This window comes from Euleptes europaea, chromosome 8 (assembly GCF_029931775.1).
Source record: "Euleptes europaea isolate rEulEur1 chromosome 8, rEulEur1.hap1, whole genome shotgun sequence".
NCBI classification, from domain to species: domain Eukaryota; kingdom Metazoa; phylum Chordata; class Lepidosauria; order Squamata; family Sphaerodactylidae; genus Euleptes; species Euleptes europaea.
The window spans coordinates 46,228,329-46,251,650 of record NC_079319.1 but is presented as its reverse complement, the minus strand read 5'-3'; the positions used below and the strand labels follow the sequence as shown (position 1 = coordinate 46,251,650).

Below are 23,322 nucleotides of genomic sequence, written 5' to 3'. Positions count from 1 at the left end.
ATCCTATCCCTTTTGAGACACTTTGGATGCAGCCCATGCAGCTCATCCTACGCTGGTAAACCAGTAGGTTTCACTGAGCTCAAGTACACCCAAGTCTGCATAAGATTGCAGCCAGTATATTACTGCTATAAATTTTGAGGATATCATCTCCTGCAACAGTCTGTTGACTGTATAATGTTGGAATTCAAACACCTTCTAACTGTGCTTTAAGTATTTCTGTAGCAAGAAATAGCACATTTATTTCCTCCCCCATTATGTGTGCTCACCACAACAAATAAGTCAAAATAAATTTCAAAGTGTTTTTTTTATTTTTAGGAACGATGTAAAAACCGATATAAAAGTTTTGAGCATGCTCAGTCTCATTTTCCCCCTCTTGCTGTTTTACAATAAAAAGTGTTCGAAAAAGTCTCATTTCCCCCCTCTTGCTGTTTTACAATAAAAAGTGTTCGAAAATCATTTCTTACAAAGTACCGTAGCTGCATCAATACGAGTAAGACGTAGAAAATAGGGGAGGAAAAAAACCCCACCCCTATCATTACAAAAATAATTTAGGAAGAAAAAGAGGCAAACGTTTTAGCTTTTCTTTTTTTCACTCTTTTTTGGCAAGTTTTGTGGTTTAAAGACACAGGTTCGGTTCCTTCGGAAGCAAGGTGCGCAAGGGCCAGCTTATTCCGCCTCCCACCCCCCCCGGCTGCTTTTTTCTCTGTCCTGGGGAGGCGCAGGGGCAGCGAGGAGTCACCGCCCCCTCTGCGCGCCTTGGCCCCCATTCCCGCGCGCAGCGGAGGGGGGTCGCCGGAGGGCGCGCAAGCACCCCCTCCTCTGCCCCCCACTCCTCCTCCTCTTGAGGTATCCTGGAAGCAGCAACAGCAGCAGCAGTCCCCAAAAAGTCTTTGGCGCGGCGGCGTGGCCGCGGGGCCGGGTTACCGGCCGTCGGGGGCCGAGGGCGCCTGCAGGAAGGAGGCGCCGGGCAGCTGCTTGAAGAAGTGCCGCAGGCCGCCCAGGTCCCGCGTGAGCTGCTCCACCTTGTTGTGGAGCCGCTCGTTCTCGGCGGAGAGCTCGAGCAGCTTCTGCTGCATCTCCTGGTTGCGGCGCTTGGCCTTGTCGCGGCTCTTGCGCACGGCGATGTTGTTGCGCTCCCGCCGCTGCCGGTACTCGGGGCTGAAGCGGTCCACGCCCTTCTTGCCCGCCCGCTCCTTGCCGCCGCCCGAGCGCGAGGACGACGAGGCCGTCGAGCGGCCGCTGCAGCTGGACGGCGAGGCGCTGCCCGGCGGCTCCGGGGAGGTGGGCGGCGTGGGCTGCCCGCCCAGGCTCACCACCGTCTGCGCGCAGGCGGCGATCTGCGAGGGCAGCAGCGAGGGCGCCGCGCCCCCCGGCGCCTCGTCGCCCCACGACGGCTCCTGCTTGACGGCGCCGCGCAGCGGGCCCGGGGGGACGCTGGCGAGCAGCAGCCCGGCCAGGGCGCCGCCCCCCGACGACGGCTGCTGCTGCTGCTGGTGCGCGGGCAGGTAGTCCCCGTAGGCGCCGCCGCTGCCGCCGCCGCGCTCGCCGCCCCCCTTGTGGTTGCTGTTGAAGAGGTCGGCGAAGAGCTCGTCGTTGCACAGCTCCAGGTTGGGCACGGCCGCCATGGAGTCGATGTAGGAGCTGAAGTCGATGGCGCTCTCGTCCTCGTACATGGCCGAGGCGGCGGCGGCGGCGCTCAGCTCCGCCAGGTCGCGGCCCGCCCCGGGGGGCATCCCCCCCCCGACGCCGCCGCCGCCGCACTCCTCGCCCGCCACGGCGCTCAGCCCGCCCGCCTTGCACGAGCCGCCGCCGCCGCCGCCCGCGCCCACCGTGGCGTCGTAGAAGTTGGCGGGCTCCAGCGACCAGCTCCGGTAGCACGACAGCGAGTCCAGCCCGTCCAGGGCGGCGGCGGCGCTCATCGGCAGCGCTCGGCGGGGCGGCGACGCTGACACGGACCTCCCGGGCAAGAAGCCCCTCGGCTCGCGGGGCGGCGGCGGCGGCGGCCTCCCTCCCTCACCTGGCCGGCCTCGCGTCACTAACTCCCCCCGCGGCGCCGCCTCCTCGCCCCCAACCCTGCCGCTGCCTGGCGGGACGGGGCTCACGCGGCTCCCTGCAGGCCTCCTCGCAAAAGCAGCAGCGCCGCGGTCCCAGGCGGGCGGGCGGGCGGAGCGCGTCGCGTGTGGAAGGGAAACCTGACGGCGCAGCGCCTCCCAGCCGCCCTTTTATTGAGCGCGGCTCCACCTCCTGCTCCTTGGGCCGGGGGGGGCGAGGGGGGCGGGTCCTGCGCCCTTCAGCCAAAGAGGCGGTAGGAGCAGCCGCCGTCCAGGGTGGTTGTCCCGGGCGGGGCGTGCCCGCCCTCGCCACCTTTGGTCCCGCCAGCTGCCCCCGAGGGGCCGCTCCCCTTCCCCCCCCCGCCCCGCCGCCAGCGCCCGAGGGAAGGGGGAAACCCCGCCGGTTGCTTGGCCGCGGGCTGTCGGGGCTGCGCGGGGCGGCGGCGCCCGGGTTGGTGCGAAGCCTGGCTGTGGAGCCGTCGGGCCCCGTCGCACAGCCGCGCGCCGCGTGGCGCAGGAAACCCTTGGGGCCGTCTTGGGAAGGAAGAGCGCTCGGAGCAGGGGGGCGCCCTCCTCGCCCTTTCCCCCTCGGCTCGCCCCGGGCTGCACTCGGCCTAGGGGGGGCGGGGGGGGCTCGCTCCCGACGGCCACCCAGCCCCTCGGCTCTGGCGTGGTGTAGCGCGCAGCTACTGATCTCAGTGAGACGTCAGAGAGCCGACGGCGTTTTCGGGGGCTGGAGAGGGAGGGAGAGCCAGCCTGCCAGCCTGCCTGCCTGCCTGCCAGCCAGGGATCGTGTCAGGCTTTGCTGACGCGGCTTGCTTTTGCCTGTTCCGTTTCGACGCGCGCGCCCCTCAGCTGGATGGGGCTCTTCTGATTTTTTGCAGGGCTCGCCGGAATCTGCAGGTACCTCCTCGCCCTGCACGTGAGGGACTTGCCCAAGGCTACTCGGTGAAACTGCAGCTGCAATGACGCCTGAACACTCTCAAGCCACTGGGCCACAATTAGGGTTGCCAACCTCCAGGTACTAGCTGGAGATCTCCTGCTGTTACAACGGATCTCCAGCCTATAGAGATCAGTTCCCCTGGAGAAAATGGCCGCTTGGCCATTGGACTCTAGGGCATTGAAGTCCCTCCCCAAACCCCTCCCTTCTCAGGCTCCGCCCCAAAAATCTCCAGGTATTTCCCAAAGTGGAGCTGGCAACCCTACAGCCACAGTGGGTGAACAGATAAGGGCCTTTCCCACCAAAAAGTTCATAAGCTACAGACTAGGTCTGCTTCTGAGATCACAGTTTAGCACTGTCCCTTTCCTATGTGCTGGCTTTGGCTTCATGGTAAAATTTTCTTTGTATTCTGAAGGCAAGTGGATTTTTTTAAAGGTCTCATACACCTTAAAACACAGCCCTCCTGCAGTTAATGAAACCTGCAGTTAATTTATGTTTTCCAAACCCTATTTTGAGCTGGGTTGTTGTTGGTGTTGTGCTTTATCCTTTAGGTATGTAAAAACTCCTTTTAAAAATCCATTGGGCTTCCAGCTAAAGCAGATTTAAAGGGAGTTGCCGCACTTTGTATTCCCAGCGATGTATTGTTTGAAAATGTTGTAAAAAACATCGCTTTAAAAGGGTTTTTGGATACCACGGCTTATAAATGATTGGAAGACGTCTTCACAGCTAAAGGGGCCAAACAAAGTGCAAACAGTATTTTTTATAACGTTTTCAAACGCTTAATACATCGGTGGGAATACATAGAAAGTGCGAACAGTATTTTTTATAACATTTTCAAACTCTTAATACATCGCTGGGAATACAAGTGCAGTAACCCCCAAAGAGTCGTTGTGGAGAAGGGACCCAAGATAGGCCAGTAGATGCACCTCAGAAGCTTTAGAGAGGTCAGCTGTACATTTCAGTAAAAACATAAGAAAAACCATGCTGGGTCAGATCAAGGCCCATGTTTAGTTCGCTCCAACCAATGGGGAATCACATAGTAAGTGAAATGTCATGACATTACAGAGGGAAAACAAAGCAACGTTCAGTAAGCATTGTTCTCACTTTAGGTAGGTGAACTCTCTTGATTCAATGCCCTAGTTCCAAATCATAAGCCTGGATAGTCTATACTGGAAAAGGAAATTAAATGTGAGTGGGTTCCTAGACTCCTTGTACCCTATGGCTTTTCCTTCTAATGTCAGTGCCCATGCAAATGAACATAAGAAAAGCCATGCTGGATCAGACCAAGGCCCATCAGGTCCAGCAGTCTGTTCACACAGTGGCCAGGCAGGTGCCTCTAGGAAGCCCACAAACAAGACAACTGCAGCAGCATTGTCCTGCCTGTGCTTCACAGCACTGAATATAATGGGCATGCTTATATGGACTAAGACACTGAATCCAAAACCAGCAACTTGGGTGACAATTTCCCGGATTGTCTTGCCGTAGACACTGATCTAAATATTCCAGAAGTTACATTGTTATGCATCTATCAACACTGTCTTGAGGTGCATCTCAGAAGTTGTGAGAGTCATTAAAAAGCAAGTTTAGAACTTGCCAGTTTGGCCCTGACAGGTCACCATCTCACAGATGAAAATAATGCAAAACTGGGTTTTGTTAGCAGCTCTGGCCATGGGATAATCTCATTGGATTTGCCCTGCGCAGTATTCCCTTTACAGCTGCAAATGCACTTACTTGCCTTGGGAAATCTGTGATTTAACTGTTGAAGCATTGCCCTCTTGTGGATGAATATTGCACCCGTATTTATGATGCAGGCTACCCTCTCCTGAGCAGTCTCTTTGCAGATGATCCAGTCTGCTACTTTATGGTGGCTCTGCGGCCCCAACATGGCCAATCAAAAGTACAGTGCATGATGAATGTAATCACTCAGCAGATTCTGAAGTAACATTTTTTTCTATTAGGAGGAATAACAATAACAAAAAAACCAAGTACAATTTCTCATTATTATTAATCCAAGAAGGAAATTAGAATTGAATCAGGCTGAAATCTAAGTATTTTTGCAGTTGTGTTACAAAGATTATAAAGATTTTTTAGAAGATGCACTTAGATCCCCCTGACAGGAGACCCCAGTTCTCTGGAACAGTATGGGAGGGCATTTCTGGTTGCTGTAAGAGAGGGGAAAGTGAGAAAGTTGTGTTCCATGACAAAATCCTTCCACCAATGGAAAACCTCCAGGGGATTTAAGCCATAAGTGTTCAGTACCAAAAATGTAGGGATGCCCTGGAAGTCTTTATACTTTGCATGGGACATGGTGTTTAATTTATTTAATAGCTACTTCTATTGAGGTAGAAAATGAACTGGCAGAATGGATGTGTAATGGTTAGAGTGTCGGACTATGATCTGGGAGACCCTGGATTGAGTCCCCATTCTGCCATGGATATTTGGATAATCTTGGACTCCTCACACACTCTTGGCCTAACCTACCTCACAGGATTTTTGTGAGGATAAAATGGAGGAGAGGCGAATGATGTAAACTGTTTTGGGTCCCCATTGGGGAGGAAGGTGGGCTATAAATGCACTAAATAAATAAAACATAGGTGGAGCTGAACAAAGAGCAAGCAATCAGAATATGCAATGTGTTTTCATTTAAGGGATGCAAAAATCCAAGGACATAGTAGCCACTCGTGCATAAAACACTCAAGTCTGAAGACTGGCACATCTGCTGGGGGAGAGGTCAGGAGCATAATTCTCTTCCTATCTGGTATATAAAAATATTGGTGGTGCCTAAGTTTTTGTAAAGCTTCTGTACCACTGACTGATATACCATAATACAGGCTATGGATACAAGTAGCAGTGGGGAGTTTCCTGACTGAGAGATCAAGAAATGGAAATTACAGTTTTGTCTGAAACCACTGGCATGATCTTGCGAGTTTTCATTAATCCAATTGAAGCAATTCTGGCTATATCCTAAACACTCCCTTGGAGCGAGCCCTATTGAATGTGGTAGGACTTGCGCTTGTGAATAAACATAGTTAGGATTGCACTGTTCCTTGCCTCAGGGAGCCTCTGAAACTGTAGCTCTGTCGGTGCCCCCACAAATCTCACGATGACTCTTAAACTACTACACTGGTATAAAATCAAGACAAGTTTGCAGTGAAGGTAAGTCCTACTATCCTTTATTTCCCTCCCTCAAGGTATTTTCATTGCAACACTAAAGAGAACAGTGACATATTTTTATTTTTTTAAAAACTAAAATGTAAATACTGAACATGCAAATAACTTTTGGGGTAGGGAAAATCACCTGTGAGAGATGAACTCACTGGCCCTGAATCACACACAGAAACAGGTTTCTGAGTGCCTTCCCATGCTGCTGAGGCAGGGCAGGGCAGTCCTTTGTATCCAGCAACTTCTCTTCCCAGTTCAGAGATCCACAAATGCAGCACCAAGTCAGTTTCCCTCCTTTGAGTCTGGTAAAGGGAAGGCAGTATAGGAAGCCACTTCCTGCTCCTACTGATCCAATCAGCACAGCTCCCAATGGATCTGAGGTGGAGGACATTGATTAATCCACATACAGATGTATCACACTGTCTCTGTGGTGGTGTCATACATGAACATATGAATCTGCCTTATACTGAATCGGACCCTTGGTCCATCAAAATCAGTATTGTCTACTCAGACCGGCAGTGGCTCTCCAGGGTCTTAGGCCGGGGTCTTTCACATCACCTGCTTGCCTAGTCCCTTTAACTGGAGATGCCAGGGATTGAACCTGGGACCTTCTGCATGCCAAGTAGATGCTCTACCACTTAGCCACGGCCCCTCCCCTTTTGTTACTGTATAGTGATATGGGTAACTTTCATCTCAGCAGAGCTATTATTGGCATTACACTTAGCTTATATTGTAACCATATGCCACAAATGTTTTGGTCCCACTGCTTTGATGAGCAATCACTTACTTCCTTGGGTATTGCATTGGAAAGGCACTAGAAGTTCAGCACTTTACATAGCACTGTGACGGGGTATGTCACGTTAGCTACTGCCAACATTTCACTAGAGGAAGTTGTTATTCTTTCTGCTAAGTTGCAGCAAAGGTGTGTGACTGACATTAGCTTGAAATCCAGATAGCAACCAAATTGTCCTTTTACCTTTGGGATTCTGAAAGTCAACTTTCTCGTAATTAAAACAATGTGTCGTTTACACACATAATTCTTATGCATGCATTGCAATTAATAACTTTGTTAAGTTATAAACTTGAAACTTTGATCTTACAGATAAAGGTGGTGTAAATGAACGCGTGGGCTAATAGATAAATTAACACTGAATCCTCAGCAGACATGATTTGTGACTCCGACTGCAACAGGGTATGTTAATTCATTATTCTGTATAGCATTTTCTGTACAATTGTTTTTGAAATGACAGAATACTTTCACACCAGTCTCAAATCATGACCTTTTTATTATTAAAGAGCAAAAATAGAGCAATTTTATATTGTGTGCGTTTCTGGACAAGTAGAAGTAAAACACTTTAAATTTGACTTAAATCCTTTTTATTGTGATCACCAAATTTATACTTTTTTACCAAAATCTTAATACAAAAACACTTTTTAAAGTTTCAGAGCAGCAAATAAGAACACCTTATAAAACACATTTTAAATAAATTGCACTTACACAGGTTCTTCAAATAGATTTTATTAGATCAACATTTCTGATCTGAACGTATTTTGTTACACAACTTTCCACCCTGGAAACAGGATGATTTCCCTTCTCTTTCCTTTGCCTTAACACTTCTTGAAACTATAGCTATCTTAGTGCACACATAACATACAGACTCTCTCTCTCTTTTTTTTTTTTTTGCAGTGCTGTATAAAAGTCATTAAGTCAATGGATGATTATTCTGAACAAGTTTAATTATATCTCCCAGGACATTTCTTAACATTAAATACTCTTGATATTATAGAGGCACAGTTTACACAAAACCACTCCCATTTCTGCCTTCTCTCTCCAGTTCAAATTCTGGAACAACAGAATGGTGCCAAAGCATTTGATTGACTGCAGTAAACTACTTGGCTATTTTCAGCTAGGCCGGTTTCAAACCATTTCACTGGCAATGGAAAGAAAACGTGTTCATGCAAGACCAAATTTTTACAGCCAATTAGAATTCACTTACTGCTCACTTAGAGTAAGTTGCATGTTAGCTTAAGGTTACCTAGTATATGGAAAGAGTTGTGGTACAGATATTAATGCAATAACTTAAACTAAACATAAGCTTACATGACTCTACCAAGAGGAGCAGTGTCACCCTGGAAGAGTGATCTTGCACATTATTGCAGCTTCTCTGTGAATGGGAACCCTTGCATTCTCCTAGTGTGGGCAATCTCACGTGAGTTTATACTTCCAACTGTATACTACTTGCATAAATAGGCCACTTTCATAAGCAGTACTGTCTCCACCAGCTCATAGTAATATAGATAATAACCGATCACTATTATATTTACTCTGAACTGCACTGTGAAATTGTTTACCCTTTTATACCTAGTAGATGAACTATTCATTTTTTAACTGGATTATTCTACTAATTTTGTGAAATACTGTTTGTTCCCCACCTTCCATAAACATCAGCCATAAACTGCATAATTGTTGCATTGTAAGTATCATGTTTCCTAATTTTTTCCCTTAATGCACAATGTTCATGTTTTACTTTCCAGGGCTCTTGTATATAGAATAGACCATTTCCCGGCACCCACCCCAAGTAACAGCTGAGGCTACCAGTTGCCATCAAAAGAGGACTCCGTTATTTTGCTGCACCACACAACTTGCACTGCATGCACAAATGCTTATTGCCGTGTAAATAATACACAATCCAATTATTCCCATTGTCTCGAGCGATGATGTCCTGACCGCATAGGCCCTGATGATGAATATAATTTTGATTGCATTTTATCTTTCACATCCAGGGTTCCCATCCTTCCCAAACTCTGCCCAGGATATTTGGGTCTGTGGCTTGGTCTATGAGGCACTTCACCTGCATTTCTTCTGAAAGGCCATCTTCTGCCACTCTGGCTCGGATATTATGCTCTTTGTTCCCTCGTGCCACAGAGACATAATATATGTAGGCCGGTGATTTTTCATGGCCCAGCTGCAATTCATCACTTTAATAAAAGACATCAAAATCAAATACTTGTTTATTTGAGAAATCTGGCAGTTGAATGTCCCTAACCAAGGCTGTTTCCACACACAAGTGTGGTTTTTTTTCGGAGGGAGGGGGGAATACTTCCACACAACATTGTGCTCCATTCATTTTCTTTCAATGCTTTCTTAGCCCTCAATACTCTCTTTCCCAAACCTGCTATAGTTCAATGTTTTTGGAAAGAATGCTGTCCAAGCATGTCATGGCATTGTCTGGAAGGAAGGGTGTATGTTTTTCTGCCCTGCAAAGATCCCACCCACATCAGCATCATTGTCCCACTGCCAGTACCTTGTGGGCACCATTTCCCCACCATTTTTCTCCTGCCAAACCACCGCAGGTCTTCTTGCAGGCTTTTAAAAAACCAGTAATAGCTATTGCAACATGGCACAATTACATTGTAATGATTTACAACCACTTAATCTCTTTCCATTTCAAATTTTAGTACCTCTGAATTCCTGGTTTTCATTAAAACAAAACAAAATGAAGTCTCCAGACCTTTTTGTTGCAGAGATACAAAGGGAAAGTGCAGGTAGTTTTTGTCCAAATTGAATGGAAAGGAATGGTGAGGGGAAAATGTGCGCTAGCTGTAACGAGACAGGACAACACTACATGGTGGAGCTTGAAACAGGTGAAACAGTGATTGCCCCACACAACAGGTAAATGAAATAAAAGATGAGGGGCAATATTTCAGGGGGAACAGTACTATTTGTATGTCAACAGTGTGCTGTAGCAAACGAAGAATTTTTTAAAAAGTTGGTGAGTTGCTAAATTGTTCCCTCATCTTCAGCTCCTTGTAGATCATCAGCTTGTTCTTTGCATTTTTTTTTAAACTTTCAAAGAAAAGTACTTAAAGAGACTTACCTGGTGATCACAGCTGGATTGGCACCAGCTAATTTTCTTCTGGCAAAATTTACTTTTTGGAGGGGATACCAATTCACTTCATCCACGTTTATTTCCTTAGTCCATGTTCCACCCTTTTTCAACTGTTTGAGTTCAAAATTCTAGGGAGAGGGTCACACATAAACCCAGGAAGAATTATCTCATGGATAGCCACAATATTTATCACAATATGCCTTTCTCTGTTACAGTCAGTTCTCAACAAAATTAAGCTTGGTACAGGGTCCTGAAAGACTAAGAAGAGCATGATATATACCTGATATTTAAAGCTGTATATACAAATATGATTGATATCCATACCTTATATTTAATACTAGTTAGTTTAGAATTATATTAATAGTTATACTATTTCTTAGACTGTCAACAGAAACATACATTTAATTTTGCTTCATTACAGGAATAATAATGTTGAAACAATATGCAATAAACCCCAAATACAAAGACGATTAATGGCTAAATAAAAGACATTTCACACCATCACGTAAACATCCCCTCTTCCTTATATGATCCGATGGCTCTTGCTTTATGCAGATAAACCAGGACTGACAACAAGACAACCTACTTTCCAATCTAAGGAAGGCTCTTTCACGAAAACATCCATTGTATTAATGAGAAGGTCTGGGTATAGACGGTAGGCTTTTAAGGAATGCACCATCACACTGTAAATAAGGCCAGTTTCCTTCATAGGCGACATCAAGTTGATGAACTGGCGAGTCAAACGGAAGGGCATCAGCTCTGGCACTCGTAGAAACTACATAAGGAAAATTTAAAATAAAGGTAAAATGAAAGCCATCAAGAAATATGTAACATAACAGCTTATCTATTTTTTCCTGACCCTCAGAATAAGAACTTAATTTATCAATAGTCTGAATTCAAGGGAATATTGAAAAAAAATGGCTTCTAGATAATCACCATAGCGGAGAGGTGGAGTCTGATCTGGAGAACCGGGTTTGATTCTCCACTCCTCCACATGAACGGCGGAGGCTAATCTGGTGAAACAGAATTGTTTCCCATTCCTACACACGAAGCCAGCTGGGCGACCTTGGGCGAGTCTCAGTTGTAGGGAGGGGAAAGTGATTGTAAGCCGGTTTGATTCTCCCTTAAGTGATAGAGAAAGTCAGCATATAAAAACCTCTTCCTCTTCCTCCTCTTCTTTTTCTATGTGTCATTCAGTTTCCCCAAGCCCACTATTTGTCACTGCAGAACACTTAAATCTGGCTTCCTTCACTCATCTAAACAGTTCTTCAAATGTTATTCCATTCTGCTGTTAACAAATGTCATGGATTAAATACAAACTTTCTCACCAACTCAGGTTTTATTTGTTCTTTTAGTTTGTTACAGTGATACTGTTGACTCATTTTTGATTGATGTATAGAACCATTACAAATCTCCGTGTGTGTGATTTTGTGGTTTTTAATTTTCACATACGCTAATAAGATTCTGTTTTGCTAATAGCAGGAATATTCCAGATGAGTAGATGAATTTTAAATATTTTAGTCTGAAAGCTTGACCAGCAAAAAGGGATCCAAAAAACAAACCATGAAGAATCTGGAGATATCAGTAAAGAGGCACATTACTAATCCCCTATAAAATCTAAACTTGTAATCAGCAGAAAATGTACAGAGGCGGAAAGAATACCTGTGTAGCTGAACCAAATGCGTGTCCAAAGTCGATTCCCACCATGCCACCAGTCTCCATGTTGACCATGAAGTTGGACAAATGCCTGTCTCCAATACCAAGAACCCAGTGGCTGATGCACATCAATGCATGAGAACTGGCAAAATGGGACCGCAGAGACAGAAAGGCCTCTGGAGTCGCACTCATCTTAACAAAGGCCCTCCTTAAGAGAAGTAAAATGTATATATTAGAAGCTGCACTTCAACCCTATATTCCATAAATGTCATTCCTAGGCAGTCAAAAATAATACACTCAAGATAAAGAATTGCCTTTTCCCCCTTTTCAGACACCCGCAAAAAAGTATAAGTGGATAAAAGAAGCGGACAAGAAGAGATTAGAGTGGCAAAGCCTGTTCTTCAGAGATACAATCTGCTCAAGGCAAGAACTGGGAGCATGTAAAGAGAATACGTGGGAAGGAGGGGGATATAAATCATGGTGTCTTCAGGGGAGCTGTGGTCTTTAGCCACGTGAACACTTTCATCTGCAACTCATACATAGAGATAATGGTCTCTGCAATTTCAGACCCTGTGGTTTATAAAGAGTGCACTTACCTTAGCAGGTCTTCAGGCACAAGGTTTTCCTGTTGTTGGAAAGAAGTCACTGTCTCTGTACGAGTAGCTTTTCTGCAAGTGGACAAAATATTAATCATTAGGAACATAACATTTAAAGCAAAAGAATAATCAAATACAGATAAGTGCTTTTAGTCTTAGATGACATCTATCCCAACAACCCCTTTGAAATAACTCTCTGTTTTCACTCCATGTCTAGCTTTAGATTTACAAGCTCCTTCAGGCAGAGACCTGGCTCTCTTGCTTATGCTGTAAAGCACCATGACGGTGCTGCATAAAGAATGATAGATCTTATTCATTGCATAACACTGACATTAAATAAGAGACAGAAGAGCACAGTTTTCAACTCTCTCCTTCCCACATGGCTTCAAAATCTCCAGAAATTTTCCATCTCTTGTCCCAACCCTCATGTTCAAGGCCACTGATCTAGTAAGCCACCCTCTACCCCATCATCAGTAGTTTTCTATTCTTTATTAAACTTCGTTCTTTGCCTTCAATACTGTATCACCCATATTAATACACTTTACCGCAGTCAATTCAGGTTCACAAATATTCTCAAATTTTTTATAACACTTCTTGCATTCCACCTCTCCCAATGGAGTGGTGCAGAGACAACTACAACTTGTCAAGGCCCCTACATTTGAATGTGGTGTAGTGGGAAAGAAACAAACCCCAACCTGTTAAGATGCCCACATAAGTTTTCAAACAGGCCTAGAATAAGACGACCTGTCCCTTTAATAGATGTTTATTAAGTGAAAATGGACAGCTGAAGTTTTTCATGGCATGAAGGTAAGTCATATCACCTGGTAAACAATCCATTAAGCCTCTATTAAAAGGATAGAACATTTCTTCTCTAGGCCGCTGCCAACCCTAAGTGACAAACTGGAGTTAGCTGAAGGCTTCTGTGTGAGGCGGGAGAAGGGAACACATGGATTTCACAATTAGCCAGGTTCTATCTTCTCTGGTTGGCTTCATAGAGTGTAGGACTTCTGATCATTCTGATTAAAGAAGATTTTCTTATCAAGCATCCTGAGGAACTCTTGTGACTTGCAAGAGTTGCTCTTGAACTTGACTGTCTCCTGCTTGTCAGTTCAAAAGAATGGAAGGGGGAGGAGACGGGCCGTCAGTGCTGAACTGCTGACGCTTGAAAAAGATAGGGCAAGTTGTTCCAGGTGGCAAAGCATTTGCTGTGGCTCTAAGCCAGAAGGCAGCAATTCAATCAGAATCTCCCTGGCACCAGGAAAGGAAGCTGCTGCCCTGCAGGTCAAAAAGGCAGGAGGGCAGCTCTGTTTCCTGGCTTTGGATTGGTCAAGTGATTCTGGCTGGGAAAATCCTGTCCCTTCACAGCCAAGGTAGCTGTGCCCCTTGTTTAGAATCATGGCATGTCAGAAACGCATTTCAATCACTTCTCCCCTTTATTGTTGGAGGGGCTGCCAACTGCCAGGAACATATTATTATTATATGTGATGGCTATCTAATTATTTACAGCTCAGGGAGATTCAGATCTATGAAGCTATCATCAGGATAACAAGGCAGAATGTCATCCCAGATTCATATCTGTGCTTGCTATGTTTTTCCCCAAACACAAAATAAAAAACTGTTACACAAAAATCATACATCTACTCATCTACAAGAGTAGAAATTGCTAGGACACAGAAAACAAAAACAAGCCTGTGTAGAATTCTGATTTAAGATCGAGTGGGATGAAGCACTGGTAGCAAAGTTAATTTTTCATTTAATGAAATGTGAAAGGTTACTCACAGTCTGATACATTCACTGAAAAAAAGATCAGTGTTCTTGTTCTGTGTTAATAAAAAGACCTGATATTGTCCAACATATATCAAAAGTGATTTTTTTGCAGATACTATTGCAAGTTAATTGGGACTTTCAAGTGCTTTAATAATAGCTTTATGCTTAGTCTTGTATATTGTACGATTTACTTTTTTTTGCTGTCAAATCACAGCTGACTTATGGTGACATCATAGAGTTTCCAAGACAAGAGACATTCAGAGGTGCCTTCCTCTGCATAGTGACCCTGGTATTCCTTGGAGGTCTCCCATCCAAGTACTAACCAGGGTCTACCTTGCTTAGCTTCGGAGATCTGATGAGATCAGGCTAGCCTGGGCTATTCAGGTCAGGGCTTACTTAGCAACCCTTTAATATTCTTGTTTATTGGTCTATATGTAAAACTTAATTTGTGAAAAACTGTCTTAATTATTCATTTTGTGTGTGGCGGGGTTGCCTTAGTGTTTCATGGAAAATTCTTAATAAGTATTCCAGTAGCATACTAGCATAATAACATGGTATATTATAAATGAATAACATTTAATTCTAAAACTTACTTGTAAATAGTTACATAGTTTGTAAGTCCTGCATCCTTGTCCCCAATCTTGGAAAGCCACTCAATGTACGCAACACGAGGACTTTTAAAGCTATACAAAAAGGCAAAGAAGGCAACAATACTACATTATCTGCAAAGAGCACGATGTCATAGAGCAAAGGGGTCAAACATACGGCCCGTGGGCCGGATCCGGCCCCTCGAGAGCTCTTATCCAGACCGCAAGCCTGCTGAGGCAGCCACATCCCCCAGTCCCCATCTGGGCTGGCGAGGCATGGCCCGACCAAGTGGCATTTATGTCACATCCACACTCTTGCCATAGAGTTTTCACAAAAGCCTCTGCGTCACGACCCTAATATTCCTTTTGGAGGTCTCCCATCCAAATACTTGCCAAGGTCGAGCCCACTTACCTTCTGAGATCTGACGAGATCAGTCTAGCCTGGGCTATCCAGGTCAGGGCCAAATGTGTTATACTGTATGTTTAATATGGAGAAGAACTAAGGTCTGATACCCAGGAACAGGCCCGGAGATGTGGGCATGAACAATTTCCTTCAGTCCAGCTTTCACTCAAGGCCATGGTTGTACAATGGCTGTTAATAAAATCAGGGCTACTTTCAGCCTTGCCATATTTGCTAATGAGAACACAAGATCCTCTCATGATAGAAAATGGCTCAGAGTTGGCTTTGATAGCGTGATGGCTTCTGAGAGACCCTCCTTGTCCCTAATCAGGAAATTACTGCCCACTTCAACTGATAAGTTTACAATGCTGAGCATGCAACTGCTCTCCATTCTGACTGAAGTTCACATCCTGCATATTTAAACTAAAATCAAAAACCCTTGCTTGTAAAATCAATCTGCTGATAAGGAAATGGTGATGATGAAGCCACAGACGATAGCAAGCCCTTTGCTTAGATAAGCAGGCAGAAATATGGGTTAAAGGTGAAATGGCGCACTTTATACAAACAGCTGCCAATTATTAATCTAGAGAAGGAAGTACTTTGACTTCTGCAGATTAATGCGAATTGTTCCTTTGGATATTACTACATTAAGTAATCGTAGCTTACTGTCACAATTCTTAACATACCTCCGAAGAATGTCAGCAACAGCCCAGAAATACAGTTTAAACAAATGTCTTCATTACCTGTTATAATTGTTTTTTTCCTGCTCGGACATATTTTTTAGAAGAAATTCCTTTAATGTACAGGTATTCTCAAGCCATTCAATCAGTCCTAGCCTGAAAGAAAACATATCCAAGGCAGATAGGTGATAGGGAGAAAACAAAAGATAGAACACAATAGGCTTGACAATGGGACTAGCTATGAGTTATGTTAACCCTTGCATCCTCCCTGCGTCTGCCAGGAGGGCTTTCAATCAGATGTGCCATGCAAGTTTTGTGCTGGAAACTTAATTCCCAGGCATGCAGAAGCCCAATCCTGATCAGGGCCACAGCACACAAGGAGAGGGCAGCTTAAACCTTCCACTCCATGAAGTTTTCCCAACCTGAAACCACAAGGAAAGCCCCACTATTTGCCCCACTGGGGAAACCTGCATGTAGCCAGCAGTACATGCAAGTTTCCCCAGCAGAGCAGACAGGTCAGGAAAACGGTGTGTGTGGGGGGGTGGGGGAGGCTTAAATTCTTCTTTCCTCGTGCATTGTGGTCCCAATCCAAATCAGGTCCCTGTGTGGCTGGGAACTGAGTACCATGCACAGAACTCACAAGCAAGCCTAATGAAAAATCCTTGTGGTACAGTTGGGGTGGTTGTGAGGATAAAGTAATGTATAGTTTGCCCCCAAAAGGGTAAAATAATACAAAGGAGGACAGACCAGGGAAGACGGCCTTAGATCTTTTTAGCCGCCTTGCCTTGTTCAATCATATTAAAATACCAATAGGAATGTTATAAATGAAGAGGAAGCAAAAGGTAATTGGAGAGCTAAGGCCTGAAATAAGGCCTGTTTTATTCGAAATGAATGATATCTTGGGGGTTATGTAATTGTCCAACTACCATATGATGCACCAACTCAGTATTGTGAGGGGATCCAGGCACTGAATCTTCCTTTGCCTGTGTGGCGCACAGATTTTTTAAAAATGCAGATATGGACAGCCTAGTTAGTGAACCAGGCCCAATCCAGTTGTGGGTGGGTAGTGGGCAGGGCTAGTTTAGCAGCCACTCATGGCTCTGGCTCCCCCTCCCCTTGCAACTGCCTGCGTTTTCTTCAGACATCTACCCCATGGCTTTAAAACCATTACTCAGAAAAACGTTAAGCACAAAGCAGAAACTTAAAAATTTGGGTTATAACTGAAACTCTTTGTCTAGGAACACAAAACAGAATTTCTTTAACATTTTAAGCACCTCTATATTAATATCTTCACTGAATATTAAAATTAAGGTTTTTAATCACAGATATTTAGTAACACCATATAGACCTCTTTGCTTGCTTAATCCTTTGCTTGCCTGGTGGGTGAGAGAGATCTGCAACATTTACTCTATTTATACCCCAACTTTTCACCTCAGTGAGTTCCCAAAGTGGCTTGCAACATTCTCCCCTTCACTTTATCCTCACAACAATCCTGTGAGGTTGGTTAGGCTGAGAGCATGAGAATGGCCCAGCAAGCTTCCATGGCAGAGTGAGAATTTGACCCTTTGTCTCCCAAATCCTCATCTGACAAACTAACCACTACACCATTCCTGCTCTCAGTTCCATCAGTTATGCTTCCACCACATCTTTCTTCAAAGGAGCTTGAGGCAGTCTACGTGGTTTGCCATTTTATCCTCACAACAATGCTATCAGGGTTAGAGGATGGCTTGTCCAAGATTACCTGGTATGTTTCATAGATGGGTAGGATCTGAAGCCAAATCCTCTCAGCCCTCCTGCTCCAACAGCCTAACCACTATTTCTCCTGCTAATTCTCTAATCTTTCTCTTACTTGTTCAGCAATGAGGGATGATATCTATATGCTACATAAAAGACCAGCAAGCACCTACCTAGTGGTCATTGGTATAACTTGGTAAGTCTTTAGCTGCATGTTTCTTTGGCTGCAGGCAGCATCCTGTGAAAGGACAGTGTTCATGACATCGAAGAGCTGCTCAATACGCTGGTCTTGCCGCAGATCTTCCCCTCCTTTCACGAGAAAGGGATACTCGCGCTCATCACTGCCTCTGATAGTTATACGCTTTGGTTTCCGGATGGATACCATTACTTTTATCTTGGGTGAAACAGAGAAAAAGCAAAACACAAGTCTGGGAACAATGAAAGGACAAGAAAATATTTTCGAATAGGAATTAGCCTGCATTTCTGTGTGGATGTGAGAATACAGAAAAAATATTCTATGTATCATTTTACAAAATGTTAAGCTCTGCTTATAAGCACCAGGCATAGTTTCAAAATATTTTAATGCAGAGGTTCTCCTTGTGTTATGATTATGTGACTATGATGAGACAGATCCTTTCTAAGGGTAGAAGAGGGAAGTTGGAGTTTTAAAAATGTTAACTTACACACAGTTTGCTGTCATACAACATTAAGTGATGCGTATACTTTGTACATTAACATACCCTTTCATCAAATCCTGCAATTTTTGCATGGTACTCTGGCAACGGCTTTCCTTTACCATCGTACTGACCTGAGAGGGTAAAAAGTCGTTGTTTAATTGCAGGCTCTCAGAATCCTTATTTGATTGAGAAACTACTAAGGTAATGTTTTGTTGCTTTGATTAAACAATCGTGAGTGAATATTCTCAAAACACAACTCTAGTAGAAGGCTCCACTGATGGAGAATCTTTTCTTACATTTTACTGCTGTTGGGGAAGGTATGTGGGCTCCTTACTGTGAGGCAAACTCTTGATGAAAAGGCTCCCCACATAGCTCCATCAACCCCAACTATGACAGCTAAGTGTAACCCCTCCCACCTCCCAGGGTTACTCACACAATTAAGATAGTGGCAGCCATTCAGAAAACAGCTTCCTACACAGGTTCATACCATATTTACTCAAAAGGAAGAGATTCCCCCTAAAATGTTATACACCCCCCCCCCCAATTATTACTGGACATAATTGTAGCTCGTATTTTAATGTAAGATGGACCCCTTTTTTTTGATGGCATACCTGGGGAAAAACCTTAATCATACATTTGATTAAAGTTGTATTTTGTGTTCTTGACAGCAGCCATCCTATCATGAAGACATAAAGGACAGACTAACAGCGCCATCCTAAGCAGAGATACACACAGCCTTTCCAGAACATTCATCTATTGACTTTTAAAATATATTTTAGATAAAACATGCTCTGTCAAACATCTTCATTTACTTCAGCAACTGCATTTTTACACTCAGTAAAGCCAGAGGGAAGAGCACACGCTAAAATGATAAAAACGACTAGTGAAAAAGTTGCTTAGATCATGACATCAGAAGAAGAAAAAATTGAAGGTGATGAGACTAGTACCAAGTGTAAAGAAAGTAAATTTTAATGATCAGAGACCGAAAATACATTAACATAGTTCATCTTGTGGTAAGAGCAGCAAACGAGGCTCTACAAAGTGTGTATATATACATGAAGATCAAGTTGGATTTCTCCCAGGTAGACTGATTAATCAAAATGTTAGAATAGTAATAGATTTTTTAGAATATGCAGAATCTGTCACTACTCCTACAGCAATGATATTCTTAGATGCAGAAAAAGTGTTTGATAATTTAAATTGGAAATTTATGAAAAAAATATTTGAGTATATGGGCTTGGGAAATTTTTTTAAGTCAGCTATTGGAAATATTTATACTTATCAATCAGCTAGATTGCTGATCAATGGTAACTTGACATCACAATTTGAAATCCAAAAAGGCACTAGACAAGGTTGCCCTCTTTCACCTTTATTGTTTATTTTAGTGTTAGAAGTTTTACTGAGAAAGATTAGAAATTTCCCAGATATAATAGGATGTCAATTGGGGAGAAATCATTTTAAGGTTAAAGATTATGCTGATGATTTAGTTTGTTTTTTGACTAATCCTATTAGTCAAATTGATAATTGGAACAAAACGGTTAAGGTTTATCGAAAACTTGCAGGTTTTAAAATAAATAAAACTAAAACTAAAATATTGGTTAAAAATATGACACTTTTGCAGCAGCAAGAATTATCAAAAAGGACAGGCTTCTCTATTGAACATAAAATAAAATATTTGGGTATTTGGTTAACTTCAAACAACCTTAATTTATTAAAAAAATAATTATATTAAGTTATGGCAACAAACTGTTATAGATTTAAAAAATTGGGGGAAAATACCCCTATCATTATGGGGTAGAATTTCTGTAATTAAAATGATGGTATTACCTAAAATGCTTTTTTTGTTTCAAAACTTACCAATTATAAAAGGGGCTCAAATATTTAAAATTTGGAAAAAAGATATTTTAATTTTTTTATGGGGCAAAGAAAGACACAGAATAGCATATAATAACTTAATTGAACTAAAAGAAACAGGAGATTTGGGGTTACCAGATTTGAGAATGTATTATGAGGCATCCTGTTTTGTTTGGTTAAAGACCTGGATTTTGTTAGAGAATCCCAAAATATTGGAAATAGAAGGTTTTAACTTACGTTTTGGATGGCATGCATATTTGTGGTATGATAAGGAAAAGGTAAACAAAGATTTTAACATTCATATTGTTAGATTTGGTTTATTTCAAACTTGGAAAAAATATAAAAGGTTTTTGGAAAATAAAACTCCGGCATGGATTAATCCAGTAGAAGCATTTATGAAAAGAGGGATACAATTAAATTTAGATATGGATGTACCGTATATACTCGAGTATAAGCCGACCCGAATATAAGCCGAGGCACCTAATTTTACCACAAAAAACTGGGAAAACGTATTGACTCGAGTATAAGCCTAGGGTGGGAAATGCAGCAGCTACTGGTAAATTTAAAAATTTACCCCTCATCCTACGCCGTGCGCGCGCTCCCCCTCGGCGCCGGGCGCCCCATTCCCCCCCCTCCTCTTCCATCCTCGCCGCTCCATCTTTTTTTCCCCTCAGGGGCAGCAGCCGCCAGAACTCTGAGGAGGAGGGGGTCGGAGGCGCCCCTCCCCCCACTGCTTTCCCACCTCATAACCACCAAAGCCCCCCCTCCCAGTTGCCCTCATTGAGGGGGGGGCCACCAGTCCGCCCTCCCCCCCGAGGGCCCTCCCGCGCCCCTTTGCTTCCCCCCCACCCGTGAGGTGGGCGCGCAGTGCATGCGCGGAAGATATCAGCAGTCATCGGATCACCTACAGAGGCTGCAGGCGCCTGCAGATGAGCGGGAGAGACCGGAGAACATCCACACTGCACCGGAGAACAGGTAAGTGGGACCCTCACTCGAGTATAAGCCGAGGGCGGCTTTTTCAGCATAAAAAATGTGCTGAAAAACTCGGCTTATACACGAGTATATACGGTATATAGAGAAATTATAGAATATAGGGAAGGAGATTGGGTTTTAAGAAGTAGAGAAGAACTTAATATTAAAGATTGGTTTATGTATTATAAATTAAAAGATATATTTAACAAAGATAAGCAAGTTGGATTTAATAAAAATAAATCCAAATTAGAAAATTTACTAATAAAGGGAAATAAAGGATTGATAGGAAGGATATATAGGTTATTAACTGAAGTAAATTTAGAACAAGAAAGAATTAAACCAGTAATGGTGAAATGGATGAAGGATTTAGGATATAATATTGATTTGGAAACATGGGAAAACTTACGGAAGAAAGAATTCAAATTTAAATAACCAACGAAATTAGAGAGAACTTATATTAAATGTTTTATAGATGGTATATAACTCCCGTGATGATAAGCAAAATGAAAAAAGGAGACATGGATCTATGCTGGAAATGTGGAAATGAAAGAGGAACTTTTATGCATGCATGGTGCATATGTAATTTTTTTTGAAAAAAGTAATAAGATAAACTAATAATTTGATTAATATGAGAGTAAAAAGAAATCCTGCATTCTGTTTATTGAGGATTCCTCAAGAAAAAATGGATAGAAATGATAGGGTCATTTGTCAATATAGTAATAGCCAAAGTTTGGAAGCAAGTAAATAAACCTTCAATTAGTGACTGGAGAGAGAAATTATGGATGTATATGAGGATGGCCAAATTAACAGAATTCCTACATGGAAAAGATATGGAAGAATTTAAAAAAACATGGGCGAAGGCCGTCACATATTGGAATAAACTGGCAAAAATGGATTTTACTATTTTAGTTAATGAGTTATAGAAATAAGTTTAACTTTTTTTATCTTATTGTCAATAATGTAATCTTTAAACTGTTTATAGACACTTCTCTGGAAGTCTGGTGATGGGTCAAAAGGATATTTTGAATTTTGTAATTTTGCAATTTTGATTGCATTAAGCAGATTATATAATTGATGTTTTTTATTATTGTATTTGTTTTGCTTTATGTGTTGTTATAAAAATAAAAAATTATAAAACAAAACAAAACAAAGTGTATATATGAAATTGATTTTGCAAATTAATAATCAAAGTGGAAGTTATTCTGCAATCTACAAACTAGTAGGCATAAGAACATAAGAAAGGCCATGCTGGATCAGACCAAGGCCCATCAAGTCCAGCAGTCTGTTCACACAGTGGCCAACCAGGTGCCTCTAGGAAGCCACAAACAAGACAACTGCAGCAGCAACATCCTGACTGAGTTCCACCACACCCAAAATAGTAGGCATGCTCCTCTGATACTAGAGAGAATAGGTATGCAGCATGACCAGTATCCATTCTAACTAATAACCATGAATACCCCTCTCCTCTATGAATATGTCCACTCCCCTCTTAAAGCCCTCCAAGCTGGCAGCCATCACCACATCCTGGGGCAGGGAGTTCCACAATTTAACTATGCGTTGTGTGAAAAAATATTTCCTTTTATCTCTTTTAAATCTCTCGCTCTCCAGCTTTAGCAGATGACCCCGTGTTCTAGTATTATGGGAGAGGGAGAAAAACTTCTCCCTGTCCACTCTCTCCAAACCATGCATAATTTTATAGACCTCTATATGTCTATATCATGTCCTTAGCATAGCTTACCAGGAATTTCCAGCTCATGCCGCAAGAATTCAGGCTTGAACTCACTCATCCAAGGCGAGCACTCTTTTAGATTCCCAGGTTCTTGCTGACAATCCTTCATTTTCAGGAGGAGAGAATCTGCAGTGGTGTTAAATTCACTGGCTTTCATATCTAGCAGCATGGAACCTCCTTTTCCAAAATGAGTGTCAAATTCCTTCCCAAATTTCTAAGGCACAAATTGATTTACAACAGAGGAGTTAATGTAACAACAGGCCAAACAACAACAACAACAACAACAACGTTTTGACTAGTGAATGGCTTCAATGAGAACGGTGCCATCATTGGCCAACTGACAAAACTCAGCATACAGTTTCTGTACGGTATGTGAAATTAGGATGATACAGCCATATAGTTACACAAAAACCTCATAGGCCAACTAAAATAACCACCTGGCAGAATCACTGCTCTTATTACGAAGTATAATCAACACAGGCTTTACAGAAGGGAACTACCGGTAAGTCCTTATTCTTTGCAGCAGCTGGTAGTGTTGTGCAACTGCCAGCTCACAGCATAACAGACCTGTAGCAAAAAGTATCTACTGCTAGCAGGGGCACAAATGTCCCTGGAAAGGGTTCCGCC

At 43.2% G+C, this 23,322-nt stretch overlaps 2 protein-coding genes across 2 annotated transcripts in view; both read right to left on the bottom strand.

Moving 5' to 3' along the window:
- Positions 1-920: 920 nt before the first annotated feature.
- CEBPD (CCAAT enhancer binding protein delta) lies at positions 921-1,919 on the bottom strand. The gene has a single exon (XM_056854919.1). It carries the CDS (start codon positions 1,917-1,919, stop codon positions 921-923), a length of 999 nt encoding a protein of 332 aa, XP_056710897.1.
- Positions 1,920-8,877: 6,958 nt separating this feature from the next.
- Positions 8,878-23,322, bottom strand: part of PRKDC (protein kinase, DNA-activated, catalytic subunit) — a 100,494-nt gene continuing 86,049 nt past the window's right edge. The window contains exons 77-86 of the mRNA XM_056854053.1: positions 22,705-22,909; positions 18,204-18,271; positions 17,637-17,857; positions 15,793-15,885; positions 14,656-14,745; positions 12,296-12,367; positions 11,706-11,907; positions 10,630-10,818; positions 10,032-10,171; positions 8,878-9,132 (exon numbers count right to left, since the gene is read on the bottom strand). Of these exons, the coding sequence (XP_056710031.1) occupies positions 8,928-9,132; positions 10,032-10,171; positions 10,630-10,818; positions 11,706-11,907; positions 12,296-12,367; positions 14,656-14,745; positions 15,793-15,885; positions 17,637-17,857; positions 18,204-18,271; positions 22,705-22,909 (1,485 nt within the window). The 3' untranslated portion in view covers positions 8,878-8,927. The remainder of the gene's footprint in view (positions 9,133-10,031; positions 10,172-10,629; positions 10,819-11,705; positions 11,908-12,295; positions 12,368-14,655; positions 14,746-15,792; positions 15,886-17,636; positions 17,858-18,203; positions 18,272-22,704; positions 22,910-23,322) is intronic.

Bases quoted from the DNA above. Each gene is read 5' to 3' on its own strand.
- CEBPD (XM_056854919.1), bottom strand. From the start codon at position 1,919: ATGAGCGCCGCCGCCGCCCTGGACGGGCTGGACTCGCTGTCGTGCTAC.